Source organism: Thunnus thynnus, chromosome 9 (assembly GCF_963924715.1).
Source record: "Thunnus thynnus chromosome 9, fThuThy2.1, whole genome shotgun sequence".
In the NCBI taxonomy this organism is placed as follows: Eukaryota; Metazoa; Chordata; class Actinopteri; order Scombriformes; family Scombridae; genus Thunnus; species Thunnus thynnus.
This window is the reverse complement of record NC_089525.1, coordinates 8615808-8628420: the sequence shown is the minus strand read 5'-3', so window position 1 is coordinate 8628420 and position 12613 is coordinate 8615808. Positions and strand designations below refer to the sequence as shown.

The window sequence follows — 12613 nt, the reverse complement described above, 5'->3', positions numbered from 1 at the left end:
TGATTCTGGGCTTCTCCAGTCCACATGTGGAAGTGTCCTTGGGCAAGATACTGAACCCCATATTACTCCCGATGGCTTTGCCATCGGTATGTGAGTGTGTGTGTGAATGATTAGATCCTCCTGATGAGCTGGTTGGCACCTTGCATGGCAGCCTCTGCCATCAGCATATGAATGTGTGTGAATGGGTGAATGTGGCTTGTAGTGTAAAAGCGCTTTGAGTGGTCGGAAGACTAGAGAGGCAGTCCATTTATCATTTACCATTCTCTGTGTTTGTGTGGTTTTCATTTGGGTGCCCTGGTTTCCTCCCACAGCTCATGCAGGTTTACCTTGCGAGGCAGCTGGATTCACATGATCACGACATCACAAGATCACACCAGACTCCATCTTGTCAGGCTTCAAGTTATGTTCTTGTGTCCGAACCACCGGTGGTTCAGACCAATCAGCATCCTATGAGGATTCTCGCGTGATCTCATGAATCCAGCTGCCTGGTAAGATGGTGATAGACGGTGATAGACAGATGGTTCATCCAATCACCTGCCAAGTATTTTTTGAAAGTGCCTGCCTTTTTCCAAACAGTTTCCAAGCATGACTTCTCAGATGGTTCTGTGTAACAAACCATCAGGTTACATGCAGGTCAGATGGACTGGAAACACTTAACTGACTGCAGATGTAAGTGTGGTTGTTTATGTGTATGTGTTACTCCTGTGATTGAATGGCGACCTGTCCAGGGTGTACCCTTCCTCTTTCCCAGTGCATGCTGGGATAGGCTTACGTAAGAGGATAGGTTGCTTAGAAAATGGATTGATGGGATTGATACTGACCAGCTACTGCTATCAGTCCAAATCACAAAGCATCAGAGAGGTGTGTCTCCACTTTTCTACCCCGCTGATTCATCTTGTCTACGTTTGATGATGTGTATCGTAAGGTCACTGGCAATAAAACTACTGTACCTTAGTGCCAAATCAAAATACATATGAAATGTAGTTGTCATTAAACAGTGACAAGTGAAATTTTCATCCAGAGAGCTTGTTGCTGCACTTGTAAAGTTAGTGTATTCTATCAACCAGATGTGATTCTCTGTTACATATGTGGGATAGCGTTGGTGGACTTTCTTACTTCAGTACATTTGTATGTCTTAAGTTTTGATTCAGACAGTGTGATAATCTACTGTTATTTTTTCCATCCAGATATGTGTCTGCGCTGACCACGCCAGCGCGCCTGTCTCCGGTGGAGTTCCACTACCCCCCGCTGCCACCCCAGGTGCCCACCTTCCAGATCACTTCGCCCAACACAAGCCACGCCCTCTCCCTGCCCCCCGCCGCTGCCGCCTACCACAGAGATGACGACCAGCCACTGCTACGTTGCCCTGATGTGCGTACACAAATTTAGTACATACATACCAGGAACTGTCATGTGATTAGAGCAGCATTGTGACAACATGACAACAGTTAAAGGATAAGGCTGGTGATGTTCTGTATTTTTTCACTGTCAACAAATCCCACCAAGGACATAAATCTTTCAAAGCTGGTTGTGAATATGTACCAGTAAATAGTATATTTCTGGGGACTAATTTCAGCTGTGGATTTGGTGCTTTAGTAAATATTTTCTGAAGGATGTGGGATTGAATCAAAATAAACTACAGTACCCATGTTCATGGTAATGAAGGAACATGTCACCCAGTGCAACAACATGGCACATTGATGTGTTTTTGATTTGTTTTTGGACAACAGTGGAGGTCAATGGCACAGAGGAACAAGCTGTGTACATTTGGCTACACAGACAATACTATTAAGAAAGAGCAGTTGATTGTTTGTTTTGGTCTTTTCATGGGATTTGTCACGATAAGAAAAGTATAGAATGTCACCAGACATATCCTTTAAACTTGATGGTCTACGTCCATGTATTGGCATCCGCCCTGCTGACGAAACCCACTGACAAACACACACTTTCATCCAGTTTAGTGGAGTGATGTAGATTCTAAAAAATCCTGCACTCTGTTTTACGTTTTTAGGATGGAAGTTTATACAGGCAGCCCCGGCGTCCGCGGCGACCCTACCTGACAGAGAGCACAGGAAGTCTACCATCCAGCCCCTACCGTCTCCCTGATGACGAGGCCTACGAGACCACCCAGGAGTACGCCTCTTCACGGGAACCCATCCGGAGTCGGCGCCGCCCGCGACGCAACCGCCTCAACGGACACATCTCTCAGCGGTCAGTGGGCCTACGGGACTACAGCTCGCAGAGCTTCAGCCAGTCAGAGGAGGAAGAGGAAGAGGAGGAGGAAGAGGACACTCACGGGGAGAGCACACCTTTCCTTAGTATGCAGAACATGAACGTGGACCTGCCCTTAACCGTCCCGGGTTTCCGTTCGTCATCGGGTGCGGACACACGGACTCACCGCGGGCTGAGTCGGCCGGGGACGCGCAGCAACGGGCAGAGTCGCGGCTCCCAGTCGCAACGCTCCAAGGCTGACAACATGCCCCTTTAAGACTTAAGACCTCCCCCCTACACCCACCCATACACCCCTGCCACCCCCCACCCCCTCCACCTCACATACTCCCCTCCCTCCTACACACAACCAGTGGACTAGAGACCTGCACCTAGGAGAAATATTTTTATTTTGTATAACAGACAGATATTCTAAACAAATGAAATATTTATTTTCATTTCAGCAAAAATTGTCTACTAGCTAACAGCAAAGACTTTTTTTATAACGGGGGGGAAATATTTATATGTAAAGTTTTTTGATTTACAGCATTATGAGAGATGAAAAAATAAGAGAATTACGTGCCAATTTTTTCACGAGTTAGATAAATAGAATAATATTGTGGTGCCTTTTGCTGTATGCTGAAGTCGGAGGTCCCATTGAGTTTTTGTAGCCTTTCTTATAAAGACTCCTCGTTTTTATAGAGACCAACCCTCTTCCTTCCTTTTGCTTTGGTTTTTTCTCTGATTTGGGATCTTCCTCTTTTTGAACTGTGATCTGATTATGTCATCATGCAATATTGATTCCTCCTGTGTAAAAGGTGTCTGTTTACATGAGTATGATCCACGCGATGCGCTCGTTTCACAGGGACATTTAGTCACTGACGCAACCGGATGTGTAGGGTAGTTTTCTCGGATGATTTTTGGATGAATCTTTCCAGATGAACACACATCGTTCATTTATGTCCTCGTTCGCTGCCTGTCAGTCATTTGTTGTTATTTCTGTGAAGACAAGAGTGTTAGGGAGCTGTTGAGGGAAAGTGACCTCAGATTCCTGTGTAGGTGTTCAGGGTGCTGCCATGTGACTGGTGGTGTTTGCAATGTGTGTGTGTGTGTGTGTGTGTGTGTATGTGTGTGTGTGCCTGTATGCAGTCTGTACACCTCATGAAGCCTCATTTGGTTGGCGCCTCCGTTCACCTTCGAGGGTGTGGTCTCTTGTTTGACTGACATGCTCCTCCCACCAATCCTCACGCTGCCAGAAGCTCCATTGCACTGTAAGAACCTCCCTCCGTGAGCAGTCATTGGCCAGGGAGCTGCCGATCCAAACCGACCTAACCAATCCAGTTGTAATCCAGCCTGACTCTGGCCTCCCGTGGACTGCCCAGCCCGCCCGTTTCCTATGCCAGCAGCTTAGAGCCGCACTGTGTCTCAGGACTTCCCCATCACATCACAGCCAAAAGACTCAAGCAGAGAGAGCACGTCATCTCAGTCACAGTTCAGTCCGCAGGCCAGATCCACATCCCCTCACTCTCCTTCCTGTCCGTCCGTCAGCTTTGTTGCGTTCACTCGTGGCCATGATTAAGGGAGTGTTGGTAAAAACTCTTGAAATCAGAAGGGAGATTCAGTTACTTTCTTTTTTTTACTTCAAAAGGTTGTGTGTACGTGTGTAAGTGGGCATGTGTGTAGTGTGTGGGTCACAATGATGACGATGATGATGATGATGATGATGATGATGATGATGACGAAAAAATGATGTTGAGACCACATCTGTTCGCTCTGATGCAGGGGCGTAGCTAGGAAATCTGGGCCCCCTGAGAGGAAAATGATCTGGGTTCCCCCCTTTCTTTTTTGTACTAATATAATCCTACTGGAAACTTTACGGGCCCTCTCCAGCTGTGGGGCCCTAGAATTGTCACCACCTTTCACCCCACTAGCGACGGCACTGCTCTGATGGGGGGGAAAAAAGTGCTTGCATTAAGGGTGCAGGTTCCCACTGCTAGAGAGTGAGTTGTTGAGTCTGATTCTACTTTTTATTTAGCTCACAGCCAAACAGTGGTATATGATAATACTGATTACTGCATCCTTGATTTGCATTCCTATACTTTTATTGATTGAACTTACTTTGCTTGGTCATATTGACTGAATGATCTGTTACATGTCTGTCTCTGTCTGCCCCCTTCACCTCGCATCGCCTCGTCCCCTCACCTTCATGTCTTTCTTACCCCCTTACCGACCTTCAGAAGCAACTAGCGTTGGACGAATCGAGGCCCCATCTCCTGACGAGTACATATTACTGAACAGCACACTAACAGTAGGCTGATCATGTCAGAAACTCTTCCACTTCAGATATATACATCGGGTTTAGAGACCCTTTCAAGTTCACTGAGGAAAATGTGTCAGATACAATATATGTCCCTGTTAGAGTTAATTTTCAATACGTAGAGTTGTTTTCGGTTTGTTTTCTTTTGTTCACACAGGAGATGCATGGATCACAGATGTAGAGAGTATCTTAAAAATGACGAGGAACCCCTCAGATTCAGGGGAATCATACTAGAATTATATAAAAACATTATTTGGGTTCATGGCCCAAAGGTCTGGTTAGTTTTGTCTTACTATCACTGTAATCAATCTGGGATTTGCAATGTGGAAATACTGCAAGTGAGGGTAGTGTGCTTCTAGAGCTAGTTGAATTGTTAACACCCCCCGCCCTCTTTCTCCTCACCCTGCACTCCCCCCTGCCCTGTACATACACATACATACTTATATTATACACACCCCATACATAATGAAGCACACACACATACACACACACACACGCACACACGCACACACACACACACACACACCAAGCCCTTCCATGTTTGTGTTTGTCAAGCAGTTTGCCTTTGTCTTTTTTACCTCCCGACTCCCTCTCTCCTCTTTCCCTCCCCCTCCCTTCCTTCCCCCCTTTTCCTCTTCCTCGTCCTCGTCCTCCTCCTCCTCCTCCTCTTCCTCCTCCTCCTCCTCTCCTCTCCTCTCACTCCCAAACCCCCACCCCCTGCATGTCCTAGTGGTACTGGTAGTTGGGTGCATGGAAAAAGCAGCAAGCAAATCGTTTTTCCACTCGGTGAAAAAAATAAAAATGTGTCTTCATTTTAACATTCAGCAATAAATCCCCTTCTCTTCATGTCCATCATTCTTGGAATATGCTAGAAGATTTTTTGCAAGTTTTATCAAAAACATACTACTTGTAAAAGAAGAAAAATCCCAAACCACCCCTTCATATGAAAAATAAAACTTTATTCCTACCATTTTGAAACAGTCCTGTCATCTTTGTAGCAAATAAAACAGTTGTTTCTTGTTTTGTTTTTTTCTGAGAGCTCCGACTCATCATCGGTACCTTTTTTTTGGAAAGAAGTCGTGAAAATCAAGAAAGAAGTGCACCAGCTATACGGTAGGAGTCAGAGTTGCACAGATAGGAACACTAGATGGCAGCATTGACTTTATCTATAGTTTGATGTGTCTATAATTTGAATGATGGTAACTTGTGTGTGTGTGTTAGTTATGGAAAAGGAAATTATGTTACACATAGAATATTACTTTTAATATTTCATGCTGCTTCAAAATGTTTTTTTTTAATTTTATTATTATATGTTTTACAAAATGTTAAATAATGGCTAATTGTAGAGTATGATACCTTTGTTCAAACAGACCTATATCACAACAGACATTTTGTCATAGCAGGAACAGCACAGGTGTGAATGATAATGTTAATTAAGGCTGCATTTTATTCAGCTTTACCACTTCCAGGGCCCTGATATTGACAACTGAGCCCTTGTTCATGTTATTAGCTACATCTGTGCTTTTCCTGCTCTGACAAGTCAAAATGTCTATACCTATAATCAGTCTGTAGTCTGTGATAGTTTGTTTGAATCAATATTTTATAGATGTAAACGGAAAATGTTCAATCTAATGGATTATGTTGTGGGTTATTTTTCTTAAAAAAGATACAAAGTGGTATGTGACGAAGTACATTTTTAAAGCTACTTTCACACACTAGCTGATGACAAACTTGGATGAGCACAACTGAGGAGTGTTTTAGTTCTTCACTGCTCTTTACCTCTCAACACCTCCTCCCTCCCCACACTATAATGCATTACCCCTTCAGACTGTAACGGCATCTGATATATCATACTCAAGTCACAGGTCGACATTTTTCAAGCATTTTTGCCTTTATTAGGTGGTAGACAGCTGGCTGGAAATTACTTGGAGAGAGACATGTAGGATGACATGCAACAAAAGTCTCTGGCCAGACTCAAACCAGGGATGTTACAATAATGCGGTCAACGTCTTAAACCGTTAGGCCACCAGGATTTTTCATTGTAATGTCCCCATCAGACCACTCAGAATCATTTTGAATGAAAAACACTGTAGCAGTATTGAGATGCATCATCCCTTTGGTTGGTCAAAACAAGAACAAAGATGTCTGAAAAGCACTTTTAAAGACACTGGAATTATTATGTCCACAGGAAGACATATTTGTTTACTTTTGTCCATCTTCACATAATCAAAGTGACCAAATCACAGTAATATAGCTAATCCACCATGTAAACAATATAAAACCAAACAGCTACAACCTGAGTTCAAATGATTTATAAAGTCTGCATATAGGTACAAACTTTCCCCCTCATATTTAATATACAGTACTGTGCAAAAGTTTTAGGCACCAAAGTTAAAGTGAGGATGCTTTCAAAAATAATGCTATGTATAGTTTTTATTTATCACTTAGCTTCAAACAAAGTTCAGTAAAGAGAAAATAACTAAATCAAATTTGTATTTGGTGTGATCACACTTTGCCTTTAAAAATGGCACCAGTTCTCCTCGGTACGCTTGTGCACAATATTTCAAGTTTCTTGGCAGGTTGGTTGTTCCAAGCATCTTGGAGAACAAGTTTCTGTTCTTCTGTGGATTTAGGTTACTCAGTTGGTTCTATCTTTATGTAATCCCAGACTGACTCCATGATGTTGAGATCACGCCTCTGTGGGGGGGGGGGGACCCTAAAACTTTGGCACAGTGTATATATCATAGATGAGATTCAAAACAGTAGATATATGGAGTGAATTACACACTCATGATGAAAAAAAGGAACGAGAACACACACACACACACACACACACACACACACACACACAAACACACACTATAGCTGTAACACAAATACCAAAGAAACTTGTATGACCAGTTGTCACCTCAAAGCCTGCTCATTTCTAAAGTGGATTCCAAACAAAACGTCACAGACCTTTGTGCATGCACAGTTCACTATTGTGACTCACAGATAGGGACCTCTAACAAACTATACTATATATGATTATATATACTATATACAATAATTATATATAACTATACTATAGATCAGGTGGGATTGATGATTTGTGTGTGTGTGTTCTTGTGTGAGAGAGAATTTCACAATGGAATGAAACCAAATGGATTTAATAATGCATCCACCTGGTAGTTATGAAGAAATAATCAATAAAGACGGATCATATTTGTGTCACACTAACTCAACTACATTATTGTTTGAAGAGTTCCTAAATGAAGAGTTGAATTTGAAAGTTTGCTCTTTGAATTCTGGGTTTACAGCTCTTTCCAGGTTTTTAACTGCATCAACCAGTTTAAAGCTTTGAACAGGCTTAAACCTCTAGAAAAAGCTAGTAACTGGACCTTGAGTTAAGGTTATTTTTCAGTATAAACATCAATAACCCTGGTTTAACATCAAGCTTTTTCAGGCACTTAACTACCAGAGTGTTATGTGTCAGTATAATAACCCCCTGTCCAAAACTAACTATTCTAGCAATCAACAACTGATTTGTAATGTTTAGCAGTTCAGATACCCAGCACCAAAGACATTAATTAGTCACTCTATATTGCTGATTTTATTTGACTGTTTTTCTTTGTTCTGTCAAAAGTGAGCAGGAGGACAGAAAACACGCAGTGACACTAGAAGCTGCTGCTGCTGTTACTTTTCTTGCTGATCATTTGCAGCAGATTGGACTGAAACTGCTGTCATCAAATGACAACTAGATGGTATAGCTCACCAACGTCAGAAGTCTTACAACATCAAGGTTTCATGCACCAGACACACCCCAGGAATTTCATGCAGCCCCTCCTCACAAATCCAGTTTAACCTGACGACTGGAGGGCTTTGGGGTGACGAGTCTCTGTGATAACGTCACTTTGAATGTCTCTGGGGAGAGATCTATGTTCATCACCATGGGCACCTCTTCATGTTTTAAAATGGGAGAGTAAACTTGGAAAGACACATAATTGGCAGGGAGATCTGGGGGGTAATTTAAGTAATTTAAAACAAATTTCCTGCATTTCTACACAATCTAACCTCTTGGATTAAGTCAAGAAACAGCTACCTGCACTAGTCTAGATTAGTTAGATTGAGGATGCTATGAAAACCAGGAATGCATCAAGAACAATTTATAATTGGGTGGATCAGGACATTAAATGATTATAAGAAGAACGGCTATTTCATATTTGAAATTATATTTATGAAAACATTATGTAGCCTAAAATGGTAGCAGGTTGCAGGCTACTAGGCCATCTTCAAGGTCAAACAAGGACAAACAATTTATATAAATGAAATAGTCTTACAACTCATCACAATATGATTTGGACAATTAAACCTGGTTAAACGATTTTAAATCTGAGGGTTGCTATTCTCAATACTTCTTTGGCCATCCTAAAAGTTTAACAATTGCAATTTGGGTGAATGAAATGACCTTACAACTAACCCAAAAACCATTTATTGGGAATCATAAGACAGTTTCAGAGCGACAGAGACACACAGCGTCCCTGCAACCATAGTAACTCACTCTCTCTCCTGCCTGCCTGTGTGTGGCGTGAGAGGAGGGGGAGAAATGCTGACTGAAATTACTCTGAGCGGCATTCATGGGAATAAATTACAATATAATAGATTTGTAATAATACCACTTTGTACAGGAGGAAGCTGCTCACCTGCAGTTAATCTGTGTTTGAAAGATACAGGTGTTCATCAGCTGCTAGACCTCTTCTGTAGGGGTTTCACACAACTATTGTGTATAAGATGGGAGATGGATGTAATACAATAGGTTGACACTATAGAGTAACAGTTGTATGACGAGAGAATCCTATTTCACTAAATGTGCAGCCACTAAGCTCACATTCATTGCAGAATAAGCAGCGAGAATATCAAGAGTCAGTAACATATAGTTAAAGGTTGAGTGATAGGATCAGTTTGCTTTAGATTAGATCTCCCATTTGTGGCTGATTCTGCAGCCACTGATTACTAATGAAACAGCAACATATCCTTCCTATTTGCTCTCTTTCTGCAGTGGGAGTATCCCTTGTGCACACACACGCCTGTCTGAGTCTTCTATGTAAAGCTTCTCTGATGAACCTTTGTCGTTGAACAGGCAAATCCCCAGGAGCAACAGCCCAAGTAGTTTAAGCTCGGAAAAAAAAAGAGCAGTGACTGACTTTCTGGACTATGTTTGGTTCTTGTTGAAGAGAGAACTTTCTTTTCTTTAATTCTTACTGAGAAATGAGGCAATAATGGAGATTACTAGCATGGGCCACCAACCTTGCTTTTCAATGCGTTTGAGTATTCAGTGAATGAAGAAACCTTCAATTAAACCAGGTGAGTCACGAAAATTGCTGAGTGTTTTTATATTTCATTTATATTTCAGCTCATAAAAAGAGGAGGATGTCATCTCGTTAAATGACTAAGCTGTAATAAACTGTATAATGACTATAATTATCAATATGATACAGTGAGGTTATTATTAACCTATGGTTACATCTGCTGATATAACTGTATTTGACTCATAGGCCAAACTCTCTGAAACTCTCTTCTCATCCTTTTAGATGTAGTTCTGGACCTTTTAGTTGTATTTCATGATATGTCTAAGCCCAGTTGTTACTGAATTGTAGATGTAGAAGTCCTTAAAGTGCTCAGAAAACTTGAAATTTCAATATTTACAATTCCATGACAACTCAATCTGCTGATGAAGATCATGTGATACAATTGAAAGCTCCAGAACAGCTACTAAATGGATGTTTTGGTGACATTTTGTTATCTAGCCTTTTTCTCTGTCATTGCTTTCTTTTACCCTCTCGTCTCTTCCTCCCTCTCTGTCATGGCTTCTCCTGACTGTTTTTTCTGTCCGCATACAAACCAACGGAGCTTTCAGAAGATATGATAGATTTGATGTTTATATTACATATTTTATGTTTTGATATTCAAAAATCATCTCTGTTTAGACAGATTTAAGGTTTGTCAAAACTAACATAGTGTTTGTGCTTTTGCAGTTGAATGGCGCGGTGTTACTGTCGCTGGCGTAACCTGTTAATCTGTGTATGCGGTCCATGCATCTGCCTGGCCCTGCTGTTCATCTATGTCGCTGTCATGTTGTGTTTGAGCTTGAACAGCACAGGAATGCCAACAGTCTTGAATCCTCTTCACTTTGTGGCCTCAGGAACTTTTAGTAATGGGAGCTTTGCCCCACTGCCTAAAACTTTCTGGGAGTTCCACCTGCATGGAAATGCCTTTTGGAACCGACTACAGCTGGCCATCGACCGCCATTTCAACCCCATCCTGCGTTCCAAAAACACCAAAAAGGGATTTGAAAGCAGCATCGTTAATGATTCCCTACTGAAGCAAAGTTTCTCTGAAGTTACTAACTTGGACAGCACGAGGAGAGACTTTTACAAGCTGCCAGAGCTGATGCGAGACTTTGTGGTACACATGAACAGGAGGGACTACCCAGTCCTCCTTCACCCAGATGCAGTATGTGGAGCTGGGGCAAAAGATGAGAAGGAGCCCCCACTGCTTCTTCTAGCCATCAAGACGACAGAGCTGAACTTCAAGAACCGACAAGCCATCCGAAGGACCTGGGGTCAGGAGGGTTGGGTGGCAGGACAGAGGAGGAACAGCAGCAGAGGAAAAGCAGACAGAGGATACGTTCGCAGGGTGTTCCTGCTAGGAAAAGAGAACCCTCAGGAGCTGGGCGTGGATGTGTCTCATCTACTGCAGTTGGAGAGTAAGCGTTATGGAGACATTCTGCAGTGGGATTTCAGTGACACATTTTTCAACCTCACCTTGAAGGATGTGCTCTTCTGGAGCTGGTTCTCAGATGTTTGCGACCAGACTCGCTTCGTCTTTAAGGGGGATGATGACGTCTTCGTCAACACACCGAGAATGATATCCTTCCTCCAGGACCAGCTGAGGAAACCACAAGCTGACAAGGCTATGAACGACTTCATGGTTGGAGATGTCATAGGAGCAGCATTACCCAATCGAGTCGACAAGTCCAAGTACTTTGTCCCAGACAGCTTCTACAAGGGCATCTATCCTACATATGCAGGCGGGGGAGGGGTGGTGTACTCAGGCCTGCTGGCCAAACGCCTGCACAACGTATCTAAAAGAATTCACTTGTTCCCCATTGACGATGTTTTTGTAGGGATGTGTATGGTTCGGCTTAACGCACACCCCATCCACCACCCTGCCTTCCTTACGTTTGACTTTCCTGACAAGGATGAGGAGAAGCTGTGTGCGTACCACAGTATCTTACTGGTCCACAAACGAAGCCCCACCCAGATGGTTAAACTGTGGGCAGACATGAAAAAGAAACAGAGACGGTGTTGGGGTGTGCCCCTGAGGGCGGCAGACAAGAAGGAAAACAAAAAAAAACTGTAAGAATATCTAACGTGATTTACGGCAAAGTTTTTCTATTGTAGATTTATTGCCACGATAATGTGATGAACATCTCAATGAGCTTCTGTCAGATGTGAAAAGGTGTCAACTCGTGTATGTATTTATTTACTTAAGGTATCCATGTTCTGGGGTTCAATAAAAGAGCCTCAGCAATATTTAATTTTTTAAAGGATTACAGCGTAATTTTGCTTGTCCATTAATTACAAAGTCACACAATGATAACATCAGTAGCTATGACTATGATTTATTGTTTATTGTTTCTTTATTCTTATTTGTTATTTAGTTTTATATTAATTTATTTTGCTATTTTAAGTCTGTTCAGCACTTTGGTCAACTAGGGTTGTTTAAATGTGCTAAACAAATAAATATTGACTTGACTTGGCTTAACTTGACTATGACATGCTGCAGTGTATTCCCAAACTCATTAAATTTCAAATCTGCAAGTTTCTTGTCATATAGGACTGAAATGAATGGAAACATGTGGAGGGAGAACAATATATTTAAAAAAATCTAAATTTGCTGTGTAACTGAAAAAGGTCAGCAGGAAAGTAAAATATACAGGATTGTAATTAAAACATCACTGTGTAACTTTTGCTTAACAACATGAGATAATGCTAAATGCTAACTACTGTTTAGTTAAACTGCCATTTAACATTTAGCTATTGTAAC

General features: G+C 42.0%; 2 protein-coding genes across 3 annotated transcripts in view; both read left to right on the top strand.

The window, feature by feature from the left end:
- Positions 1-5545, top strand: part of nrg2b (neuregulin 2b) — a 69610-nt gene extending 64065 nt beyond the window's left edge. For both annotated transcript variants that reach the window (XM_067598652.1, XM_067598651.1), the window contains exons 10-11: positions 1188-1371; positions 2012-5545. In XM_067598652.1, coding sequence (XP_067454753.1) covers positions 1188-1371; positions 2012-2488 — 661 coding nt within the window. In that variant the 3' untranslated portion in view covers positions 2489-5545. The remainder of the gene's footprint in view (positions 1-1187; positions 1372-2011) is intronic.
- A 4998-nt stretch (positions 5546-10543) lies between these two features.
- On the top strand, positions 10544-12172 carry si:dkey-160o24.3 (N-acetyllactosaminide beta-1,3-N-acetylglucosaminyltransferase 2). Its single transcript, XM_067598655.1, has one exon. The coding sequence runs from the start codon at positions 10544-10546 to the stop codon at positions 11924-11926; it is 1383 nt and encodes a 460-aa protein (XP_067454756.1). The 3' UTR covers positions 11927-12172.
- The last annotated feature ends 441 nt before the right edge of the window (positions 12173-12613 follow it).